Below are 25989 nucleotides of genomic sequence, written 5' to 3'. Positions count from 1 at the left end.
GCCTGGAAAGGACTGTTCTCCTCCCGGATCTCTTCCCAGGTAAGCACACCATGCTGGGGGCTTTCTCAGACCCCACCATGCCCCACTCTGCACAGGAACCTTTAAGCTACTTCCCAAGTCCAGCGCATGAAGTGTTAAAGGGAGAGAAACTGCCAACTTCTTCCCCCTCTCCCTTTCGGGGCCTTTCCATCAATTTTCCTTCTCCCTTTTTTCTTTTCTCTGCGCTGCGCTTCAGGTGGAAGCATCTGGATCGAAGAGAATTATCTCTTAACAACAACTTGGGTTGTAGTACATTTCAAAGACTTGGGTTTTATTAGTCACAGAAGACCTTGTAAAAGTTTGCTTGGGATCATTTTTAACAGCAACCAATAATCCTTCCCCCATCAGCCAATGAAAAACAACCCAAGCCTCCCCCCAACTCCGGCACAGATGTGTCTTACAGAAATACAGCTATTTTGGAGAAGCAAAAGTGACATTTTCGCCAAGCTGGAGGTTTTATCCATAGTAGCTTACACTAATACGGATCTCATTTCCTTCTGCAAGCTACCTGAACACGAAGCACGCCTGATGCATGGAGTGGTCAATAATTGCATTTGACTTCACGTTGTACCTTTCTGTCCTCAGTCTACTTGAGGCCAGAGGAGACCTGGTTGTGCTGTCAGCCCAGGCTCTGCTCCTGCACGTTCCATGTCAGACGACTGTTTTCATAAAAGCATAATAATACAATATGTTAAATAGCAAGCCTGGAAAATCCTCTCGTCTTTTCCATCTGCAGCAGCTGAAAAAACAGGTAGATTAAAAAGCAGCACTCGCTGCACTGTTAACTGCTTTAGTGCTCAGTGTCATGTTCAGTCTGCTAAGCCAAAAGTTACCTCCAGCAGTTTGTTAGTAATGAGGAAAGATAATATCTGGGGAAAAAGAGGCAGAGGATGACAAATTGATTCCAGAGATGTGGTGTCCCATAATTCTTATAAAACTAAACTGAAAGCTGAGCACATTCAACAGCTTTAAAAATCAAGATACTCCTGTGAGTGCCTAAGATGTAGGAACTTCAGGTACTTTGGGCTGAAGATGTGGACCCATTGGCCCAATTCTGCTCTCTGCAGATTAACTAAAATAGAACAATTTATTGTTTTCAACAGTAGAGCTACAGTGATAAATGTGAGTAAACTACAGGACATTTCCTAATCCATTTCTGACAAATAAAGATATTGTTGCTGCCCTACTCTAGTGCCAACAAAAATAGTGGAAAGGTATGAAATTCAGAAACGTAAACCTGATCTGTCATTAAAAATCAATTTTCATGATAATTTAAATTCACATTTCATAGAGAGCTGTGTAATATCAATAAAAACGCTTTAATAATTGCTGTGCTGGCACAAAGTATAGTGTAAGACATAAAGAGATATAAATTTGTAGTAATTTAGAAGATGTGGAACTAAACACTGTTTTTTAAAAGAAACCCTTTCTCGGGGAGAAAAATGAATGTTGGAGGAGGATGTAATTTATTAGGAATTCCACTCCACCCCCATTTACAAAGGCTGCTCTGAAATTACAACTTTGAGAGATCAGGTTTCTAATTTATTCGTAGAGTTAAAGGCCAGAAAGGACCAGGATCAGGTAGTCTGACCTCCTGGATAGCCCAGGCTATTAAATTTCACATAGTTCTTTCTATATCATAACCTGTGCTGGGCTAAAACATTGTTTCTCTTAAACATTGATTTTTTTTTTTTAAATGCTGGAAAAAACACATTCTTGTGTTTCTTGCACGTGCTTTTTGGTGAAGGTGAGAGACAAGGAAAGATTTAAATCGATCGGATCGCTGTGAAATACCAGTAGGACAGGTATAGCACACGATCGTGCAATCTGAACCCTGCATCACTGAAATAAATAGAAAGAGTTGGTCTTCAGCAATAAAAACTGGTTTTCAGGGCAGATCTGTAGGCTACCTATTTAGCAATAAGCTTTTGTGAACTATTTCCAAAGGGACCAAAGGGCAGGTTTATGCTTCTAAATCTCTCAGTCACATTGGAAAATCCTTTTCTCAAACTGAAAACAAAGGGCTGAGAGCTAAATGCTGAATTTCCTGAAGTCAATAGTAGTTGTCTCATTTACATGTAATTGAGGTCAGAATTTCACCCTAGAAGATCAGTTAGGTTTTTATGATGCTAAATGAAGAACTGTAATAATATTTGCAGTTTGTGTTTTGCTTCCACAGCAGATGTAATTCGTTACCGCTTACTTCTCTGGTTTATTTGTAAATCTTGTTCTTGATGTCCCTTATATTTGTTCCTCCACCAACACGAGTATTTGCAATTCTTCCAAAGCTAATGCAGCCTCCAAATTTCATTAATGTACTATTTATTTGATATTTTAAACTATAGACATTCAGTAAATTGGAATCGCAGCATCAGACCTTCCAGGATCCGCCACCCACAATGACACAAACCCTGATATTGCCATTTATCACGATGCTTTACAGTTTCACAATGAATGCAGCATTTGTTCTATCCACATAATTTGGAATTATGTTTTCAAATGAAGCTTCCTGAAACATCTGCTTTACCCAGTATTTGCAACTGCTGCCATTCAGCCGTGTTCTGGTTGGTGCCGTGGGATAAGGAATCCCATGCAATTGGAAGCAAAGGTTTAGTCATTTTTCACTAGGGTGTTTATTAACAAATCCCAAGGAAATAGCAGGATCAAAAAACTCTGGAGTTTGTCTGGCCATACATGATAAACATGCCCAGCCTTATTGCTTGTGACACCCCTGTTCTCCAGGGACCATGTTTTCCCCTGATGTAAACTAGCGTAGATCCACTCGAGTCAATAGATCAAGACTCTGTAATTCTTGTCTCCTTGCTGCTCCAGCTTCATGTTTTGTTTTTTTTTTCTTGATAAAATTACTCTTATTTTTACTTCATAATTTTATTATAACCAGTTAGGAGAACCAGAAATGCAGATACATTGGTTTTCCATCTTTTCTGGGAAAACTTGATCTTCTGCTGATGCCATCCAGCTTTTTCCTTTAATTCTCAGATCTCCTGAACTCTAAGCTATTTTTAAGAAATAGCTATCAATTATACAATGATTTCCACCAGCTACCAAAAAAACCCGCAACTCCAACTTTTCTGGGCCATCTAATCTACCAACATTATCCTGTACCCCATGATCTCTTGCTATTGAGACGGGTGGTTATGTTGTTCTGAAGCACACGAGCTTTGGAAGACAGGTCCAGATGTGCTCCTGCCTTAATAATGATTCTCGAGGCATTTCTTGGGTTTCTATTTGTCCTTGTTGGTTTGCTTTGGGTGCTCCTTTTTCCTTGGCTGTTTCTGTTTCAAACCACCCTCTAGGAAAACACCTTTGCAAACAACCAGCCCAGCCCTTAGCTATGAAGCCAGACAATCTTCTCTGATAGCAATACAATTTGTATAAGCAATGCAATTTGGAGAAAATTGTTTTAGTTTTATGGAAGTGTTTTAAATTCCTCTGCCATCCACACAATCGCCCTGGCTTTTATTTTGTATTAGAATTTTGGTTCTCATTGTTTGCTATTCTTATAAATGCACTGTACGAGCAGGGTTTTTCTTTTGCATTCCCGGATCAATCTCCTTCTAAAATAAGGGTCTTCAAAAGAGACATTGTGCTATTTTAAACTACCCATCTCCTAAAAAGATGCTAACCCCAGAAAGACACATTTGCCTCTGCTGAGCATCTTATGTGAACTAAGGTCTTAAAAATTCCATCTTTAAAGCTTAATGCCAAAACACAGTGCAAATTACTCTTGCTGGAAGCAAGGTTCTTGCCATTTCCTCAAGCAACGAATTATTCTCAAGTTATTTCAAAATATCTTTTTCAGATAGGTATGCCAGGGGCTAGTCCTAAGAAAACCCCTTTTAGTGTTGTTACAGTTGCAAATTTTATTTTGCTCCAGTGCTTCTGGTGATACGGAAATAGCAATTGTTGCTTTTGGTCTGTGTTAACCTTTCTCTCTTCATTATTTGGGAACAGAAAGCTTTTGGTGTCTGCCTCAAATCTGAAGATTATAGGTCTGTTAGTACATGTTCAAGAAGTACCCTTTCTGTGGGTGTTAATAACTAAGCGTATCCAGTCGAGTACACTAGTCATTAACCTCAAAAACAGTGACTCAGCAAGGTACCGGAGCATACTGGTGCCTATAAGGAAAAAAAATAAGGCAAAAGCTATTTTCTCACACCAGATGCCAGGCAAGATGGATTTCTAGAGGAAAAGCTAACAGGCTGCCTGAGAACAAATCTGCATGGAGGTCTGTGGTGTCCCTCCTGGTAAGGTGACTTGAAATACTCAGCTGGAGGCAAGAACACACCAGAGAACTTCCCAAGTATGACGTGTTAACAGCGAGGTCTACCTGCCCTCCCTTCCAAGGTTGGTAAATCAGGCCCAGAAAAGGGATAATTTACCTGAGAAGGTGACCAGCGATTTCTTACGCTTGATATAAACATTGGACATAAGAAAAATGTTCTGCAATGGAGGACGAGTTATATGGATGGTTTTTAATCTTATTTTTTCAGTAAACATGCAAATCTAGGGATTTGTTTCTACAAAGAATGTGAAACAAATCACGTATTGTTTCTGTTTTCCACATATGTGCATTCAGGAAGAAAACAGACTGAGCAGACTTTCAGCCGTGCAGTGAATGTCTGCAGAAACGTATCTGGCTACAGGTCTCTTAAGTCACTTTAATGGTGATGGATGTGCAGGAAACTGTAATCAATTACATTGCCCTGAAAATTACATAGTTATTTTCCCAAAAACCCAACAGGTAACAGTTCTTTGATACAGTACAGCTTAATATTTCTCAGAAGACAGAGACCTTGTAATATTTGAGCTTGCCTGTATGCACAAATTGTATCACTTCACAATACCCGTACAGCTTCTGTATAGTCAGATTATATAGATCTGGCAGGCAGCTGTGAGACAGAAGAACCTGAAATGCATTTGTTAAACAGAGAAAAAAAATCTGGATCAGGAGATCTAAGGTCAGATCTAGGAGGTGATGTTCTCTAGCTCGATATTTGAGAATGTTTAAAAACTAGCCATGTGCCTCTGCAATAAGCAGCGTGGCCTTCTGTAAAGTACACGCTCTCACACTATCAGGTTACCAACAGCTTTGTGCTTCCTCCTCTTCTGGTTTGCACAGATCTGCACCAGCTTAAAAGTCACTGCAAGCAGTCCAGGAGATGTGGTGTGGAAAGAGGTGGCAAAGATGTCATTTGCCTCCTGGATAGAAAAATTGGACCTCATTCCTAGTATTTCATGTAATCACTTAACGGTCATAGAAAATATATTAGGAATATTACTTGATCTGTAGCCTAAGCATTAGGGTACAGAGTAAACAACATATTATACAATCAAGCAGAGCAGCATCCCCTGAGAGTCAGAGCAGCCTGGAGGGAGACTATTGGAAAAATACACACTGATGCTCCCAGCCTGGGTTAGTTCCGCTTGCTGTGGCCCTTCTGAGTATCTCAATGGAGAAACTATAGCAGCTACAGGATGCAAGAGGCAGATGGTGTAGTCCAAGACAAGGGTCTTGTAGAGATGGAGTATTAAATGATTACCCTTTCTCATTTTTTTTTCCCCTTAAGGTCCCTCTGTATATTTCAAACTGTGCAACAGCCTGATCATCTGGTAGAGGAAAACCAATGCTGTGCTTCCAGAGCCCCTATGTCATTAACATGAAGACTCTGCAGGTCTGGTTCTCTTCTTCACCTTGTTCCTTGCTCCTCCACTATCCTTTTCCCTTCCAAGCAAACCTAATCCTTGCAGGTCTCTGCTCCTAAAGCTTTCCCTGTGAGGCCAGATCAGCTTTGCACTTTCTCCTTCCATGCCTGTTCCCTCAGCTGGTTCCCCTGGGCAGGAGACAGAAGCACCAGGTAAGAAGGGCGACCACAAGAAAAAGCTCAAGAGTAAATTTATTAGTTCTGCGGTCCTTTTGGTTCTGAGGTGACATGAGTAATATGTCCTAAAATGGCCCCTCCACAAAACTGAGCTAGGAAAGATGAAGAAGGGAGAAAGCTGATGGCAAGGGTGGGAAACAGCCACGCACCACAAGGGAAGGGCAGAGAGAAGGACTCAGCTGCAGGTGGCCAAAGCCCAGCTGAGCAGCCTGTGGCTTGAGCAGCCCTGGCTGGTGTTGTGTGCAGGCTCACCACCTGTGGGGCAGCCATGCTGGGGTGTCACCCTGGCAAACCACAGCAGCTGTGTCCCCGGGTAGAAGTGTGTGGCTTCCCCTCGTGGGGCAACAGGAAGGGGATGGACGCCCACCATGTCCCTGGGCAGACGGGCAGGTCTGGGCACACAAAGCTGAGCAGGGGCAGGCACAGCACCCAACAGCAGCTGAGGCAGTGAGAGAAGACAACCTGAGTTTAGCTGAGCCCCTCAGTTCCAGCAGGACAGGGAACTGCTGGAGAGAGTCCAGCGCAGGGCAACAAAGATGATGGAATAGAGCATCTCCCGTGTGAGGAAAGGCTGAGGGAGCTGGGGCTCTGGAGCTGGAGGAAACTGAGGGGTGACTCATTCATGGGGATCAATATGGAAAGGGTGAGTGTCATGAGGATGGAGCCAGGCTCTTCTCGGTGACAACCAATAATAGGACAAGGGGCAATGGGTGCAAACTGGAACACAAAAGGTTCCACTTAAATTTGAGAAGAAACTTCTTCCTGGTGAGGGTGGCAGAGCCTGGCCCAGGCTGCCCAGGGCGGTTGTGGAGTCTCCTTCTGTGCAGACATTCCAACCCGCCTGGACACCTTCCTGTGTAACCTCATCTGGGTGTTCCTGCTCCATGGGGGGATTGCACTGGATGAGCTTTCCAGGGCCCTTCCAACTCCTAACACTCTGTGATTCTGTGGGGCTGAGCCCTCGGGGAAGGGCTGGACATGACGGGCAGAGCAGGGATGGGGGAAGCCGGGACAGCCACAACCGAGGGCAAAGTTGGAGGGTTGAGGCGGGGAGGCTCTGGGGAAGACGGACGTGCGGCGGGCGATGCGCAGAACGAGGCGGGCAGCCAGCGGCCGCCACAGGCACCGGGCAGCGGGGCCGAGGCGGGTGTGGGGCAGCGCGGAGTGCGCAGGCCCTGCGCGCATGCCCGCAACTTATTTCGCGCGGCCCGGGCGCTGCATTTCACGCGGCGCCGAGCGGGGAAGCGGGCGGGGCGGCAACCACGTGACCGGCGCGGGCGCGGGGCCGGGCGGCCGCTGGGGGCCAGCACCGCCATCCGCCCCGCGCCGGCTGCGGGGCCGCGGGGCTCGGCGGGGCTGCGGGGATCCCTGCGCCAGGCCGGGGCACCGGCCGCTGCCGCTTCCTCCCCGGGTGGCGGGGAGAGGCGAGGGGAGGCAGCGTCGGGCGCGGAAAGCACACGCACCGGTGCCGTCCCCGCTGGAGCGTATTCCGAGCCTCAGCACCACCTCTGTATTTTTTATGTTTATTGTTGTTGTTGTCGCTTTTTTCTTTTTTTGAGGGGGGGAGCAGCCTCCTCTCCGCTCGGATCTATTGTCACCACCACCAGCACCCCCCTTTCGCCACGATTAATCCGATGAATTTCCCATGATTGATCCGTATTAATAGCTGGGGTGGGTGGGCGTGTTTTGGGGCTTTTTTTTTTTTTTCTCCTTCCCCTTTTTCTTTTTTTCTTTTTTTTTTTTTTTCTTTCTTTTATTGTTTGGTTTTGTTTTTGGAGGGGCCGGGCTGGGATCCGATCTCCACTCCAGAGTCCATCCCTGGTCGGTGCCTGAGAAAATTGCATCTGGATGCATCGTTATTATTATTATTGTGTTTGATCCAGGGAGATAAAGGAGGAGGGGGAGAGGAGAGCGTGTTCGTGGGGAGGAGAAGGCTGCACCCTTCCCTGCACACACACACACACGCAGAGAGAAAGAGAGCTCCATACATCTTTCTATCTATATATAATTTTTTATTTCTCCCCCCTGGAACTTCTTTTAGTTGGGGAGGAAAGGAAGAAGAAAATAAATTTTGTGCAAGGAAATACTCTTAGCTCCCTCCTTCCAGCGGGTCTCTCTCCTTTATTTTTCCCCCCCTCTTTTCTGCTTTTTTTCCTCTCTTTCGGAGATCCTCGCCCTCCCAGCCCCTTGATCAAAGCATTCCGCTATTCTGATTTATTGCCTGCTTGGTGAGGCTTTTTCCCCCCCCCTCTTTCTCTCTCTCGCCTTTTTTTTTTTTTTTTTTTTTTTTTTACAAAGGCGACCTGAGATCAGCCATTACTTTCCTTGGCTCGCTTATAGGAATCTCTTACATTTGGTGCTTGCTGCTGGTGGTGGTGGAACCGCACTCGGATTCTTTCATCCCCCCCCACCCCCTTGCTGTCCTCTCCTCCCTCCCTTTCTCCTTCCCTCTCTCCCTCCCTCCCTCCCCCGTTATTCCGCCGGGGGAGCCGGATTTGTGGCTGCGGTGGGGCGGGGGGGGACGAGAGCGAGAGCCGGCGAGAGACATGGATGGCCCGGCGCGATGCAACGGGCTTCGGAAGAAGCGACGATCGCGGTCCCAGCGCGACCGGGAGCGGCGAGCCAAAGGCGGGCGGCGCGGCTCTGCCGCCGGCGGGGCTGCCGGCCCCGGGGCCGCCGCGGCGCTCTCTTCCTCGGGCTCGGAGAAGGAAGACAATGGGCCCCCGCCGCCGTCCCGGCCGCGGCCCCCCCGGAGGAAGCGGCGGGAGTCCTCCTCGGCCGAAGAGGACATTATCGACGGTTTCGCGATGTCCAGCTTCGTCACTTTCGAGGCGCTGGAGGTAGGAGCGGCGGCGCTTTGTGTGCGCCTCATTGTGTGGGGGCAGCGGCGGGGGGAGTCCCCCGCAACGCCGAGCCGGACACCCCCTCCTCCGCCCCTCTTCCCCCCCCGGGCTGCCGCCGCCGGGGGTGCCAACGGGGGCGGTCCCGCCGCCCCTTCCCCGTCCCCGGGGTGCCCCGTTCCCCTCCCTTCTCCCCTCCTGCCGCCGACACCTGCAGCGCGGCGCGCCGCTCTCGGCGGGCGGCTCGGGGCTCCGGCGCGGCGGCGGGGACCGAGGCGACCCCCCCAGCCACCCCGGGCAGGGCAGCGGGGACTTGTGCGCGCTCCCCCCACGGGGCTCCCGGCGGCGCTTCCCCTCCCCTCCCCCGGATCAAACTTTTCTCGTGTCCCGGTGGGGCCACACACTCGTGTCCGCGGGGTGGGGGGGTTGAGGGGGGTTGCGTGTGTGTGTTTTTTCTCTTGCTCTCGCCGATCGTTGGTGCTATTGCTGGGGGGCGGGGGGGCGCCCGTCCTGCTGCGCTCCCTGCCGGCTTGTCACGAGTGGGCGGCGCGACGTCCCACTCCACGGGGGGCACCAGTTGTTCCCCCTCTCCAAAACGCTGGAGGAAGGGGTGCAGGCAAGCCGAGGCTGGGCCGGGCAGAGGGTGCCACCCCCCCCACCCCCGACAAGGGGCTTCCCGGGCGGCCCCTCCCTCCACCCAGCCCGGCCTCGGTGCCATGTACCCACCACACACCCACTCGTGAGCGTGGAACTGTCAGCCCAGCCAGGGTGGTGGTGGAGATGCGGCTGTGCAAGGGGAGCTCCGGCCCGTTGGTTTGAAAGGCTTTGTTGTTTATAACTTCTGCTCCGGAGAAGTTTGTCGTGGCGAAAAGCAGATTTATTTGGGTTTACGTGCGCTGGAGTCACAACTGGAACGATTATGAACTGTCAAAATAAATGGGGAGATGAAGCTGATTGTTTAACAAAAAAATCTGTGTAGCTCTTAAGCTGTTTAAATATTTATCCAGGAATACTTAGTGGCATTTTTTGGCTCTTTTGGGGTTTTCTTTTTCTTTTTCTTTTTTTTTTTTTTTTTAATTTTGTTTTATTTGGAACTAGATTTTGTCCTTGGTTACACCTGTATCTATCCAAAGTAACATCTCTGAGACAGTTTACCCAGGTGTAATTGAAGGGAGGATTTGTTCACTCCAACAAGCTTCCACCTGGTTGGTGTTAGACTCCTGTAAGCAATAACAAGCAAATGTTGAGGTAACGAGGAGACTTGATTTTACCACCATTTCTCCCCTGGTGAGCCAGTCCATGCGTGCCCTCCTGAAACCAGGAGAGGAGGAGTGTAAATACGTGTTCGTCAGCAAGGGTGAGATTTGCATGCTTGTGTTTTGGACAAAATTCTGTTCTTCCTCAAACAAAGCCCCAGTTTGTGTTATTAGGGGTTTTATGAGAATACGGACTGGAGAATTTGGCCATAGTCATTTTTGGAGGGGAAGCAAAAGGCAAGTTTTATGGTCAGAACTTGGTAGGCCATTTTAGAAAATGTCTTTATTATGTTTCACTTCTTCACTTCTTGTTTATTTTCCCCCTGAAATGAAAATAATTGCTGTGCTCTTTTCTGTTGGTGAAGCCAAGAATGGCTACTATTTGCATCGTGTTGTAATCCTATAGCACTAAAAAGGAGTGCAGAAACATTACCCAGTTCTGCCAGCTAATATCACGTTCAGATAAAACAATAGCTTGCACACTGAGACTTGACATACTTTTAATGTTCATGTGATAGGTGGCACATTTTGACCTAATGATTTCATGCTGCGTTCAGAAATAATGTCACAAAATCGTTGTTAGGTGCTTTTTCCTGCAGCTCGGTGTTTATGTTGAAAAAGTTGTTTGTGAGGATCAGAGGGAGATGAAGGTGTCTAAGGCACAAGCCCAACGTGGCAGGAATTACTGTGTGTGTTGCATGTAGCAGCCTGAAGTTTTTATTGTGATTTTAGTGTTGGTGAGGAGGTTGCGAGTGGCTGGTGTCTCAGCACTGGTGAGATGTTGAGGTGTTAACATACTTGACTTGAGACAAGAAGCCTTGGGTGCAATGGAGAGGTGTCCTGGTGTTTATACATCTCATGCTATGGGTTTGCCCCCAGCTTGTTTGAGGCCTTAAAGGTTTCTCCTCAGATTCCAGAAGACTTTTGTGGCCAGCATGTGACAAGGCCGCCCCAGCCCAGGCTTTGTGCTTGAACTTCAGCCTTAGCACAGCTGGAAGTGTGCAGAGACAGAGGGTGTATTGTCTGCTTGATGTGAAAAACAGTGAGGACCAAAGTGCAGAACATACCCACGCCGCTGGAAGATCTAAACCTGCGGCCCAGGCTTCATTTTATCTGTCTTTTTCTAAATGCTTTGTGTTGGAGTGACTGAAAAAGCCCACCTTGTGCAGAATGTGAGGCCCAAAGTTGGCAAGGGGACACAGGTGCTGCATGAGAAGAGCGCAATCCCATGGCCGCTGTAGCTTCAGTCAGAACTGTCTGTGTCTGTTGTGGTTATGTTGATAAAAGTTCCCATCCCTTGAAGCAAAATTATCTTTTTAACCAGCTCCCACTCTCGGAGCTGCTTTTCTGTCCAGGTATCAGTAGCCTTCTCATGCTTCTTAAGTGTAAATTGTTTGGTGTATGAATAGAGGCCATCTGCTTCTAGTTATCTGTTTCTGGATTTATAGCAGCCCATGCCTTGATCTCTCTAATGTTCGCGTGGGGAATAGGGGGGAAGAGGGAGTTGAGCAAACACAGTGGGTTCTCATTGCTAATTTTTTTGTTTCCTTGGAGCAGCAGTTGAGCAAATCCAGTGTTACTGCAGGTGTGGTTGGGCTGGTCCTTGCCTGGCCTCGCTAGACTCTGGTGTAGCGATGTGTTCTGTGGGCCTGTGTCCTACACCAGGGAGCATCTTGGAGCTTTGACCTTCAGAAACCAGCACTTATGCTGTAGTTAAGCAGACATGATGTGGTCTTACAAGGCGATCTGATTTACCAGGTCCTCCCATGAGTAGCCGTGCCGGGACTAACAGCAGCAAGCTCTGCGGTTTACTCCAGAGCAGTTACTCGCACATCACTTCCCTGACCTCCCCAAATCTTTCAGCCTGTAAAAAGAGAAAAGCACAGACTCTTGGTGTCAGTGTGATTAGTGTCTTCTCAAGCTGGTGGCTTTCCCCAGCTTGATGTAGCCTGTGCTGCACCACTGGTGTGTTTGTCACCAACAATAATAGGATGAGCTTCTCCCAACCCAGGTGGGTAGGTTAGACACAAGCTTGACGGGAAAAAGGCATTTTTCAAGACGTGATAAATCAGTTCTTTGGAGTGACTTTCTCCATGATGTGCTCTGGCAGCGCAGGCGAGGAGGTTTGGAGGTGAAATTGTGCTGAGATGTTGTTTGTCTCCCTCCTACCCCCTCGTGCGAAGGACTTTGGGCAGGAGACCGGCGTGACATGGCTGTTGATGTGCCGTGGTGAAGATGGTTTTCTGTGATGAGAAATGAAATCTGACCTGAATGTTAAGCTAGCTTAAAGCCTGGGAAGTACTTTGTGTTTCCTGAGTCAGCTCAGACCATCCCTATAGAGTAAGCAGTTGGCTTCAGGTTTTCTGAACACTGAGGAAGGTAATGAGTTTTTTCTGTGGATGTTTGTTTAGCTTCAACTTGGGCAATTCATCTGACAAGCCTCAAATGGGACACAGATATTTATAAAGCACAGACAGAAGCGGTGTGGGGCGGGAACGGAGGGACTTGCATTTAAATGGAGATTCTTGTTTCATAAAACTGGCACAATTTCTCACCGTGTGTTTGCTGAGCTAATTTCTGTTCAGCATGCAGGCATTAGTCTGCTTTGAGACCACGCTAAATTATTGTCAGGTAAAGCGCAGTATAACTAATTACAAATGAGAAATGCTGACAAATATTTGTCAAGGAGCCATTTAATGAGCTTCAAATTCTGTGTCAGATGATTCCATCCACCAAGTGTAAATAATTTTTAAGCAATTGTTCCACTGAGTTTGTGTGATTTAGGCAGATGTTAGGCAGTTCTACACGTTGGACGGATAAAATGAGAGTAGATGGAATAAAGCTTAACAGCTGATGTAAGCTTTCAAATAGAGACACAACTGTTACACAAAACGTGAAAGTAACAGGAAGGTTTAGAAGAGACCGTGGTCTCAGTTGCGTGTCTGTGTGCACGGACAGTGTAGCTCTGTGTGTGCATCTGAATGCAGCAATTTGCTTTAATAACGGTTGTGTGATAGCCATTGCTAGGCACGGCCCACGGAAAATAGAATTAGCTTGGCTGTGTGACAGCAGCAGCTTTGAGCTGGACACCAGAACGACTGGTTGCAGGTGGTATTCCTCCCCAATTCATTCTCTCCTCACCAGCCTTTTAGCTGCCCTGATTAGCCTGTTTACTTAAATGCTCTGAGATTTCAAGCAAGTTTGTTCTGCCTTGTCTCTATCCCTTCATATTTCAAAGGGAATTTGATCTTCTTGTCTTACGCAGCATCATCATAACATCAGGTGTTTGTTCAGTGCTGTCAGCAAATCTTGGTAGCCCTTCGTCTGTTTATTGACTGCTTAGATGCTTAGGTGTTTGTCCTAGTCTCTGTTTGCACATGCAAGTCTGCAGATTTAGACCAGCAGAGAAAAGAGAGCAGTAACTAAATGAAGATACCCGCAGATGGTGAGTGGTGGTAGGTTTTGTGTGACACCGGAATATCATACGAAGTGATGCACTTATTATTTTCACTGTGTATTTAGAGGAAACAGTAAATTGACCTGAGATCCAATTTCGAGATAACCTTGACAGAGCAACTGAATCTCTTGATGAAAACCCTCGGTGACCAGAACTGAAAAAAAGAGCAACCCAAACTGAAAGTGGGACTGCAAACAACAGGATGCGTATTCCACAAAAGGAACCGCTTGGGTAATTTTTGAAGCCTATGTTACTGTCATTTGGGCACCTGAATACTTTAGAAATACTTCAAAATTACTTTAAAAAGCCTGATACCTTTCTGAGAGATGAGGCACCTGCAACTCCCACTGATTTCAGTAGCTGTTGAAAAGCTGACACTGTCTCTTTGGGCAGATAATGACCAAGAATCGTGGTTGTTGCAGAAATATTCTTTTAAACTCCTGAAGGTAACAGTGTAATGAAGATAGGGATTTTTGCTGTTCCCATAGGTGGTAGTAGGAGGCACAATGGCCTTGAGTTGAAGAAGGAAGAGTTTAAACTATAAAGACAAGTTCTTTAGATAGATGTGATTCAAGTAGTCTCCACTGGCCCCGCTCTTTAAGATTAACATTAACGGGCATTATGCCACATATCAATAGGATAAAAGGCACCTTTATCCTTTCTTATCTTGGCATTTTTTTCTTCCTGCTATTTGGGTGAGAAAGTAAGCCCTTTTTTCATTAAATATCTGGGGCCTCTGCTGGGATGAGGGAGTGTAAAGAAGCAGACCTATAAAATAAGGGTAAAGGATCAGGAACTTGGAAGGAAAATGATCACTAGGGAAAGGCAAAAAAAAAAAAAACCACAGCAGAAAGACATCAAGGGGCTGAGTAATTGAAAGATTGAGTTACAACAGGGAGATCAATAGAGAAATATCAGGGACTGGATGGGAACACTGAGAACTAAGGGGGTATGTTGTTACTGAAAGTGGAAGTTTCAGGTAAGATCCATTGCTGTGGATGTAAATGCTCCTTGGTGAGAGTCCTGCCAACAGTACTGAGGGGGAACATTCGACTAAATCTGTCCCCACTTAAAAAGTCATTAAACCTGGTAACTCTTCAGCAGGGAGAAATGCAGAACGATACTTCACTCAGTAAGATGACCCCTGTTTCCCCAGGTCTCTGCTACTATTTTTATTTTATTTTTTTTAAGGACTGTTTCTATCAGTTTGACTGGAAGACCCTACCACATTACACCGGGGGGCTGACCTGCAGCCTCGTAATTATCTGCAGCTAAATTAGAAGTTTAATCTTTGTTCTGAGCAACAATAAGTTGAGTCAGATAGGTTTTAAAAATAACCCAAGCTCAAGTTTAGTGAAGTCTCAGACGCAATTAATAAAAGGGTAATGGAGTTAGGAAGTTGTGGGCTGAAATGTGGAAATGTTTAACTCTCAGTTTTCCTTTACTTGAACTGCAGTGCTTTGCTGAGGCGCTATCACCTTGGTTCTGCCAGGGGAAATTGTTTTCAAGGTTCTTCTGTGTCCTTGTACATCATCCTTACTATTTATCAGTTCAGTATCTGTGTTTTTGTTGTGGTTTGGCTTGGTATACACCACAAATTACCAGCTGTGTGCATTTTTTTGTATAGTCAGTTTGTTGTCGTCTTGACTCGATGCCAAGCCATGGTGAAGACCACTTGAGAACATCGTAGTCCCCTAAACTCCTTTGTTGTAAAATGGTTATGAACATCCACTTTGTGAGTAACGAGAAGTGGCTAATGCAGGTAGGGATTTGTTTTGCTGCAACAGCAGAATGTGCAATGGCAATTTGTCAGATCCCCAGCTCCGCTCTGCTGCACTATTTGCCTTTAAATAGTGTGTTACCTTAATATCTTGAGATTTTTCTCCTTGTATCTTGGCAACACTACTGCTGAAGTTCACACACTCAGGCGGTGGTGAGAGGCTTTAACCAAAAGGGTAAATCTTTAGTCTGGTAAATACTATAGGAAGGAGTTTGGGTTCTGCTCTCTTCAGGAGCAGTGGAAAAAGAAGTCAGCAAAAGAAGTGGGTTATTCCTTTGTACTCATGTATTTTTCTGTTTGTGCGTTTTTGCCTATCAGGTTTAATTTGATGCGGTTGCATGATGCGTGCTGCTTGTGGATTTAATTGGTGTTTGGTGTGTGTCTTGGTCCTACTGGTTTTAAAATCTCCCAAGACAAAGACGCGGGAGATGTGCAGAGATATATTGACATCTGATGAACCCACGTTCCTGGCTGTCTGAACTTCAGGTTGTGTAATGCTGGCTGGTGCACATATTAGTGATATGATTAATATCCCAAGTCCAAATGGGAATAGTTATTCCACAGGCAGGCAGGAGATCAGTTTGGTGTTCTCTGCAGAAATGCTCACCCATTAATCTGTCTCACATGTGTTTGCCAGCTTCCCAAGGTGGAACTTGCTACTCCTCTAGAGTCAGTACTTTTATAAATTACCTCTTTTCGTACTTTTATTTGGTAGCAAAAGGGATTTACTGGTTTAGAAATAAAACCACCACCAACCCTCTTCCCCATCCACAAGCCCAAGCTTGTCGTTTGTCAGATGAGCTCATGAAAATAAGCAAACATCTTCAGCCTTTGAGGCGCACCCTGTGCTGGTCATCCTTTGAATTAAAACATCCGGGTCTGGTTTGTGGATGCTATGGGATCCAGTGCACACCTTGGTTGGAGAGGCCCATAGAGATAGGCACTGGGGGTTCTAGGTTAGATTGGCTTCTGGGTGGCTGGAGTACTCCTTGTGTTGCAGAGTAATTGTAACGGGAGTTGTATCAGACTTTAAAACGTGGTTTTGATTCCTGTGTAATCAAAAAGTGGTCAGATTCAGAACGATATTCATGAAAGTTGGTGAGAAGCCTTGCTCTGTAATAGGCTGACTATGACAGGGACAATTTTTTAGAATATCTAACAGTGTTAATACCTGGTGCAGAGACCCCCTGACTTGTCTGAGCTCTGCAAGCCACTGTCTCCTGTTTCCCTGCCCTTGGGTACCAGTTACAGTGTCGCAGGTGATCTAACCTTGGGGTGACCCAGCTTGCACATTGCTCTGGAGTGTCCTACAGATGCTGTTAACTCTCCTTCCTGCTCTAGTAAAGGCATTTTCATTTCCTTGCCCATGAAATGGAACCAGCGAGACAGAAGTGTTTGCCACCACCTTCTCCTGGGCCACACACAGGTGGCTCTCAGGTGTGGAGTACAATGTCCCTGGGTACCAAACGCATGTGGTGTAACGTCTCCCTCTCGGCAAGGTTTGACAGCCCATGTTTTGCTGTTTCCACACCATTTCCTATTGCTGAGACTTACCTAAGTTACAAACACGGTGATAATTGCTCAAGGCATTGATTTTTATTTATTTTCACTCTGGAAGTCTTAAGTGACCCGAGGCCTTTTGGTCTGAGAATCTGCTTCAGATTTTTGGAGACCTCTTCTTACACGGGTGGTCAGGATGGAGGAGAGGCAGGCAAATGACCCGGCTTGTTGATGTGAAATGGAGGTGTCCAAGCAGGGGCTGTAGGGTCTGTTGTTCACCTGGCTCCTGGCTGCTCTTGTCACCTTTGTCTTGGCTTCTGCACCACCACGAGTGTCCTTCAAGGGTCCTCCAGAACCTGGCATCTGGCCCAAAGGCCCCAGGGAGGGAGCCGGGAGGTGCCGCTGTTGCAGGAGCTGGGTACCACGCGCTCTCCAGCACAGCTGGCCAGATGTGTTGAATGGCCGGACGTGATGTGACATCCATTGAGTGGGCACTGATAGAGGGCTGGAGGCAGCGAAAGTCGTTTTGACCTCCGAGGAGTCTGTGTGGTAAGAAGGCGAGCGAAGAAGTGCTGCTGTTGGGAGCGATTTATGTCCTAAGTCCGTTAGTGCTGTGGGTTTTAATGCACATCAAGGGCACTTTGACCTTTCAATGGAATCTTCTGGTGCAAGATTGTCTTTTCCCCCTTCTCTTTTTTTCCCTTAAAGAAAATTCAGAATAAATACTGCAAATCAAAACAGTCTGTTTTGAGGGGACCAAATTGCCTCTCTCTTATTTTATGTGATTTGGATATTACTGAATGATTAAAAGTCCCAGTAATTTTTACTGGCTGGCTATTGTGCTTGTAGGCAGTGTGTCTTCCAGCATTAGTCATTTCAACTATGGAAAAAAATAATAAAAATGCAATTAATGTGGCTCAACAGCTGAGTCTGCTGGACTTTAAAATTAAAAAAGCAAAAAGTAAATTTTAATGAGTTCTGGGATCAGAAAGATACATCTGGTGGATGGATCTGCCAAGTTTTCAACCTCAGAATGTGTGTTGAAAAACTCAGTGAATTATGTAGCTACAAAAGTGGATCTTTGCATGTTTATAAGACCTCAGTGCAATCTCCTTATATTTGCCTAATGACAAACAGACATTCTCACAGAGGCGCAGCCCAGAAGGACACACATGTGCTGAAATGGCTCTGTAAGCTGATAGTGTTTGTATCAAAATGCTGCTACTAGTGAAGGAATTTTAGAGGATCCATTAAATATAGGGGGGAAAAAAATTCTTGGTATTGGATGAAAGAAAAAAGAAGGAAGGGAAAGGGCAGGGGGGAGAAGGAGAGAGGAGAGGGAGCACTGAAACTTCCAATCTACGTGATGTGTGGGCTAAGATATTGTGCCTCCGCCGCTGAACCAGAAAATTCATAACAACTGTTTGTCATGTGTATGTATTTATCGCCATTCACATAATGAAGAAGTTTCATGAGGATGTAATAACATATCAAGATGGATGTAATTAAAACAGAAGCAAATTGACACCTCTAGATTAAAGACAAACTCTAAACTAATACACCTGTACGCTGCCACTTCTGTATTAGTTGTCTGGGGCAGTCTGCCAGATATGCAAATAAAAAGACATTGGCAAATTTCCTTGGATGTGTGGTTATGAAAACCCCAACTATTTAATCTTTTACCTAGCCCTCTTAGCTTTGTAGCAACAAGAGAATTTATTAATTTCATGTCACTGGTGCTTTGTGCTGAGATGAGAAGGGGCCAAGTGATAGAGAGGGGAGGGGAAAGCAGCAAAGAAGAAATACAGAGCAGGCAACTGTTGGAGAATCATCTTTACAGCAGGACTTTTCCCTTAGAAGAGAGGTGTCAGATGGACCTTTTCACATCTGTCCTAACTCTTGAAGCTCTAGAGGACTAAAGAGTCCTCGACATTGACTTTCTGTGGCATTTGAGCTCAGTTAAATGCTTTTAAAGCTGCGCTGTAACAATGGATTTTGGTTCTGTCACAGTGCAGGTGATTGCGGTTGCCAGTAAGGAAACTTCTCCTAAAATTTATATGTTTCATATATAGTGGCACAATTGTAATTTGATGTAAATCATTACTGAGTCTGTGAAATGGCTATAAAGTATCTTAGCAATTTTATGTAATAGTATTTTTCAACGTTTCAATTTGCAGAAGCCTGACATTTTTCCAGTGGAGTTGTGGCCATTTGAGCCTGCGGTCACTGGGTTTGCTTTCTGAATTAATGCTCTTGAGGTTCTAAGAAACAGTCTGTAAACTACTGATGTAAAATAGGCTGTTGATATGGAGCAGGAAGGGAATTATTTGCCATGTTAGTGTCACGCTTGTGAATGGAAGGACCAGCCTTGCTTTTGAGTAACTCACACCCCAGATAACCTGCATTCCTTTAAAAGCCCCAGGGATGGAAATAGGTCCTCACGTGGCTTGTGTGTAACCCGCATGGCTGGTGATTAGAGCGTCTTGTTAAATAGCTGATGCCAGTACCTCTGGAGTATGAAAAATCTTACCTTTTGTGGATTTGGTGGCATTTGTCCCATAGACCTGCATTGCTGGGCTGCTTCCCATCACCTCAGAGAGTTGCAGACACTGGCATCAGTAACATTAATTTATAAGTAGATTGGTATGGCTGCAGGTCTAGAGAGCTCATGAAGCCCCAGATTCTTCAATTCAGCTTTCAAAAGTGTTTTGCCCTAGCTGGGGGGCTGCAGCTCTGCAGAGCAGTGGCTGCAAAATGCAGCCGTTTTCAGGGAGCTGTCTGCATAAAAACCCCAACGGGCATGTTCTGGTATACTTTTCCTGAATTAAAAAGTCTCTGGTTTTAATCCAGCTGGACATTAAGGATCAATCACACGAGGTGCATGGCTTCAAAGTGATTTCAAATGGTAGGATTTTTTGTCTTCAGTACTTCAACAACTTTTCTTCCACCTTTAATCTTTTGTGAGGGGAAGCTTCAAAAGATAATTAGTAAAACATGCTTTTATCTGCATTTATCTCAAAACATGATTAATTTTTTAACTGCAATTACAGCAATCATTTCAAGTTTCCTCTATATTAATGAGTAAAGGATTTTTTTTTTTGAGAGAGAGCGAGCCTAAGTATGGCTGTATTGGCCAAGTTGAAAGGTACATTTATGAGCGTGCTTTTTGTTTTCATTGCTAGGGATTGGATTTCCGGTTCCAGGAAGCAATATTTCACGTGGATTAAAGTCTTTGAAATGCTCTTGCCCAGCTTCACTGGATCATTTTGAGGAGCTGACGGTGATAAGAACTGGATCACGCACTTTGCAGGACCCGGCTACCGAAAACCCAGTTCCACATTCCCTTTGTGTCGGTGCTTTTTCGCTCGCGCTGTGTGTGTGTGACTGGCAGGAATATCCTCGGCATGCTGCTCTTGGCGTTGAAATGTATGGTATACGATGCAGCCCGTTTGTTGGTAATGAATTGGCAATGAACTTGTAAATTTTCACCTTTACCATTTCTGTCTTTGTTATAGGCGGCTTAAGGCGTTTTTTATTACTATTTCACTTCAGGGAGAAAGACGTTCATGTCTGTTCCTGTCTTTATTGCTGGTACTAATGAATGTAGGACGGTCCAACTGGTGTCCTGCAGCCTGGATCCCACCTGTAGGTCGAGTGCGTGGGCCTTCAGGATTCTGAGAGGTCTAAGGACCCTTTTTTTTCTTTTTCTTCTTCTTTTTTTTTTTTGGTTCCTTTCAGTGAGACCCTAGTCCTGGATAATCAGAGGTGATTTGGCATAAGCCTGCATGGCCTTGGTTCATGTCTGAGTTTAGTTTATAAATGGGCATTGCAGTTCCCCAACCCTGCAGCCTATGGGGAGGTGGATGGGACAACAGCTGCAGCAGTGGATTGGGCAGCTACACAGAAAAGCATGTGAGTGTGTAGTCAGATTTCTGATAAAACCAGGTCTCTAAGTCCCTCGAATGGGGAGCTTTGCTGTGAATAGCCTTGCAAGGTCTGTTGTGGCTGCTTTCTTTGTTTGGTACTCTGACAAAAAATTGCTCTGATATCCTCGTTGGCATATTTTTACATCTGTTATCCATATTTTGGATTTGTTCTGGCTGCGGTCTTATTTTGTTTTGCAAAACCTACCTGGAATTGGGACAGAGATATATGTTTGCTAAGGCAGATTTGGAAATTGCATTGTTGAAATACAGCCCATATGGGCCATTGTAAAATGGTTACTGCAGCATATAATTGCCTTCACAATGGTGTGCTTTGTCATTTTACTTCCATCTTCAAAGAGCCTCTCCTGTAGTCTGCTGACAGCAATGGTGGTATTAGAAAACATATGGATTTGTAAAGGCATTAAACTGTCTTTAGTTCAAGGATTAGATTACAATGTTAGAGTAAGGGTCACCACGTTTTCGTGTGGATAGGCTGCACTTGACTGTGTCAGTTTATGTTGTAGGTTAGGGAAGGGGTTTTTTATTGACGATATCTGACATAATATCCTTTTGAATACACTGGGAAGGATCTGTCTCGCGTGCTGTCGCACATGGTGTGAGCTGCACCTCTGTCCCAGGCCCTGGTCCCACCGCTGCCCGGGCTCGCTCAGGCCTTGCTGGCCACACTGACAGGACTTCCAAGAAGTCCCAGAGGGAAGTGCCAATTATAACATGGAAAAATACACAGAGAATGGAAAAAACCCAAAAAATTGGCTTTGAAATTTAAGGGTTTTTTTTTAGTCTGCTGTGCTGGGCTTCTACTTTGAATATTTTGGGTGTTTATTTTATGTTCACATACAAAGGATTCCTTTACACTGTGCAGTTCCACGTATTTCAGACTATGGGGTAATCTGTTCAGCTTTTACCTTTTTTCCTACTCTCAGAGTTTCAAGTGTGGGTTGTCTGGTGTGGGTTTTAGCTCTGCAGTGCCTCTTTCAGCAAAGGCCGGTGCAGCGTTTGCGTGGTGGGATGCGCAGGTTGTAGGATGTGGCACGGAGCTGCTCTGCAGACTGGAGTGATGCTCGTGCTCTCTACACCATCAACAGGGGAAAGCTGGTGAGTGAGAGGAGTAACACACATAAAGATCCTTCTTTTCCACTTCTGTTAATTATTTTTGTCTATCATTTTGCAGCCTGCTCAGTTTAGCCCTCTGCCCAGCTGGGACACTGAAGGGGGCCGAGGGATCTTGCGTGGCCCATGGCCACCTCTACCTTCTGCCACATGCTCTTGCTGGTGTGTTTGGGTTTCTCTCCCAAAACAACTCTTCTTGATATCTCTTGTCCTTCAAACATGCTCTTTAATTAAGATGCTAAGCTGGTCCTTGGGAGACACGGGTTTGTTTCTGTGTATGCACACTGATTTTTCGCAACCTTGAAATATCGCTCCCCTCCCAGTTTGGCACGGCTGTGTGAGCACCTGTGTTGTAGTTGTGCTGAATAAGGACAGATTGGGGCTTGGATCCATGTGTATGCTCAGGGGAGACGCTCATATATTGGGGTTTCTTGACTGAGAAAAGCCAGGCCTATGGGGACAATGCTGAAGTCTGAGCTACTGTTCAGTGTGAAGTCAAATACATGCTTAAGTGTCACCTTGAGCTAGAGTGTTAGCTTTGCTATAGCTGAGTTCTCCTGTCCGCAAAATGGGCTTAATAATACTTGCCCTCTTTAGAGATTGCCTGGCTACTTAATTAGCATCTACAGGATGCTCAGGCAGTAAGTGGTTAACATAAACTATCTACATAATTTAACTGTAGGACATCAAAACACCAGTGCTTATATACATTTAGCAGGGACCTGGCTAGAACATGTATTTAAATAACTGGAGGCACTTGTACTATTGTCAAGCACCTTTTAAAATAAAACTATAATTTTACCTTAAAATTGTTGCCAGCAATGACTTTGTTAAAGAAATCTTACGTAAAGGGTAACCCACTGAAATTCTGATTAGTGCTCCATCTATCTTTATACCATTACAATCATTAATGATGTAAAATTTAGTGTTGCTTAGTTATGGCTTGCTTCAGTTTTAAATCACTTAGAATGTTATCTGTCCCAGTTGTGGTGGATATCAAGCCTAGCTTATGGTAATATCTTTCCTAAATCCCTTGTACAATAGGGAAGAAGCTTTCTACCTGTGAGAAATGTTAAAGGATGTATTACTAACCCTGGTGTTTGTGACAGACATAAACAAATTAGGTCTGTCAATGCCAGGGTCTGCAGGTGTAGTATGTAATAAAACTGGTGTATCTCTGTTACTGTCTGTCCTATAAAACATAAATAAATGCAGGTTTTTTTTAATCCTTGTGTAGCAAATTTAAGAACAAAGCAGCTTTGTGATAGGGTTTGTGCAAGATGAATGCAAAATTCATGTATATGGTCTGCTTTTGCAGCAAACAGTGCAGAAATGAGAAAGATAGAAACTTAGTCCAGTGAGAAGCTTCCATTAATATCCCCAGGTTTTGCAGTAGGCTCTTGTCAGGGCTTTATTTAAGGACAGTATTTATGCAGATGTTTAAATCAGTCCCTCTTTAAGACAGTGCTTGAAAATGTTGTTAAAAATCACAGCACAGTGCACTTAGAATGAGTATACGCATAAGTGCAGTCAGGAGCAGGATGTTATTAAGTATATACATAAATATATCCTTAATGCGAGGCTTCGTAATAGTGCCTTTTTAAAAATTAGTTTATTTTGAGGGAAAGCTTGAGAGAAACTGTGCAGCTTTGCTTGCAGTACCTCCTGTTAATGACAAGTCATCAAGATTTCCTTGGCAAGTAGCATTACTCTGGGTAATTACTTTGGGAAGCTACCGGGGGTGCTTCCTCGTCCCCCCCTACAGACACCTTCCCATCCAGCCACATATTGTTGCTTTCTCCAGTACCAGCCGAACAGGTGGCAGGATTCAAATCACCACTCTCTGAATGGAGTTCACTCTCCACAATAGCTCACCAGAGGCCTGTTTTGTTACAGAACATTGATTAAATAAATATTCCTATGCATACAAAAGAGGAGAAATCTGTTACAGCACTCTGCAGTTATTTTTCCATTAATGGCAAGGAGCTCTCTCTAATTTTCCTGCCCCTTTCAATCTGTTTCCCTGTCTCCCTCCCTTCCCATCACTACTAATGCCTTTAAGTGCATGAGTAACATACAAATAACTTACATTCCCTCCAGTTCAAGATGCAAACACCTCAGCTCCGACTCAGCGAGCTTTAGGAAATCCCCCTAGCTGGTGCAGCACATAACTGACTGCTTCATGCACGTGATTTTGATTAACTCAAAATTTCATGTTCAATATCAGTATTCCTTGTGCTGGCTTCCATTTCGTTAATTCGTATAGCAGCAATTAAAATGTTGCAATACCAGCCTCTTGCATAATATTGACAATTTGGGCGGGATATTTGACTTCCGAAGGTGATGGTCTTTCTTGTGTTCTTCTGTGAGCCCTGATCTTTTAACACCTTTGAGGCAAAAGTTACTGCTCTGCAATTTGTGCCAGTGGAGGTGGGTGTATGTTTTGGAGGAAAAGCACCTCTTGCTCATGGGTCCTGACAGCCAATGGCTGATTTGATATAAAATGGTAACAACTGGAAATAAATGTATGGCAAAGGCTTCCTGCAGTGGAAAAATAGCTTTACTAGTCCTAAGTTCAGCAGATAGTTGTTTTGAGAAAGAACTTTTTGTTGAAGAAATGTTTGGCTGCAATGAGTGTAGAGTAGGAGGAAATGCCGTGGCATTATTTTGGCTCTGTGCTGATGTGACTGAGATCAAATCCACTCCCAAGAAAGTCTCTTTTGGACAAAACAGAAGTCAGTATTTCTCCATCATCATTTTTCTTAAACACATTTAGAGCTGTTAAATCATAGAGCTGTTACTTTAGAGAGGTACATTGTGTAACGTATTTTTAATCTTTAAAGACCCTAACTGCAGCCTTCTCCCACTGTATTAGTTTGTCCTAAAATTCTTGCTGCTCTTGGCTAGTTGTAGGAGCAGGGTTGGAGAAGCACCCGTTTGGATGAAGCTGGTCCTCTGGGTGCTCTCACAAGGGGACCCTCACCCTCTTTCCTGAGCTCTGGTGTGATTTGCAGGGTTGAACTGGAGCCGTGGCAGCAAACTGGGCTCTCCCAGCGCTTTGTGTTGCTGCGAGTAGGAGAAGACTGGTTGTAGAAAACTGTTTTGCTTACTGTGGGCAGTTAGTTGGAAGTGACACTAAACCTGAGTTTAATTCTAGTTTTACGCTGCAACAACGTGCCAGCTGTTCCCTGTATTCTTCCATGATACGGCAATGTAATTATTTGGGTTTTTTTATCTTTCAAGTTCAAGTTTTATGCTGGTGTGCTTTCCCACTAACCCTTTGGCACAGAGAATGTACAGCTAATTCATTTTTCTTGTAACATGAAGAAGCAAGGAAGAAAATCTCCAATTCCAGGGCCAAGTGGCCGTATTAAAGGCAGTTGAGCAGGGATGTGCAGAGAGGAAAGCCCCATCTCAGAGCCTGAAAGCCGCTGGGACGTGTGTAGTGATTAATGGTATCATTGCTTTTTAGCTTCATCAAAAGGTTTCAGTGTAAGAGTTTCTAAGGAATGCTGATAGTCACAGGAACCTATCAAAGGGTACAGAAAATATCAAATGAGCAAGCAGGAATGGGAGTTAATTACTGAACAGTGATTACTCTGATATAACCAATTATTGGATCATTAAATGTTTATTACCTTTTTTATGCTCCTTTCCCCTGTAAGTGCAGTTTTGTCCTCGTAGTATTAAAAAAAGGGTGGATCTAATGCATAAAAAGCCTTTTCAAAACCTGGAAGGTATTAGAGGAGCATCTCACCCCAACACCTGACATGCTGGCCTGCTCGCTCAGCTTTCCCTTGCTCTGCAGATTGGGGGTCGAGTGCTGTGAACCCTGTTTAAAGGCCAGATTATCTCACCGTGAAGACCGGGAGAGGCTCTGTCAGACCAGCTGGCAGGTTCACCATGGGCTTGGGTTCGTGCCTTCTGCTCCCCCTGGAAGTGGTCAATGGCTTTTGTGTCCATTAACCAGGCGCTTTTTTAGGGCTTCCCTGGTTCTCTCTGGATGGAGTGGCACAGCCTTTGTTGTCCTCACGCTCAGAGCATCTTTCCCTAAACCTCCCCAAGGAAAGAAGAGTTTCCATTGCAAGGCAGCAGTGATGCTGTCTGAAAGTGAGACGTAAGCTCTGCACAGGTCTTCTACTGGACAGCTGCAAAGT

At 45.1% G+C, this 25989-nt stretch overlaps 1 protein-coding gene across 6 annotated transcripts in view; it reads left to right on the top strand.

Annotated features, from left to right (window-relative positions):
* The first annotated feature begins 8231 nt into the window (after positions 1-8231).
* Positions 8232-25989, top strand: part of AUTS2 (activator of transcription and developmental regulator AUTS2) — a 716369-nt gene continuing 698611 nt past the window's right edge. For 4 of the 6 annotated variants that reach the window (XM_065036491.1, XM_065036490.1, XM_065036492.1 and 1 more), the window contains exon 1: positions 8233-8782. In XM_065036491.1, the coding sequence (XP_064892563.1) occupies positions 8489-8782 (294 nt within the window). In that variant the 5' untranslated portion in view covers positions 8233-8488. Of the gene's footprint in view, positions 8783-25989 lie in introns of all 6 variants that reach the window. The other 2 variants (XM_065036489.1, XM_065036493.1) reach the window with 2 other exon arrangements.

The sequence above is a fragment of the Columba livia genome, chromosome 20 (genome assembly GCF_036013475.1).
Source record: "Columba livia isolate bColLiv1 breed racing homer chromosome 20, bColLiv1.pat.W.v2, whole genome shotgun sequence".
Taxonomy (NCBI): domain Eukaryota; kingdom Metazoa; phylum Chordata; class Aves; order Columbiformes; family Columbidae; genus Columba; species Columba livia.
Note: the sequence above shows the minus strand (reverse complement) of the source record. Positions and strands in the feature narration are given on the sequence as shown.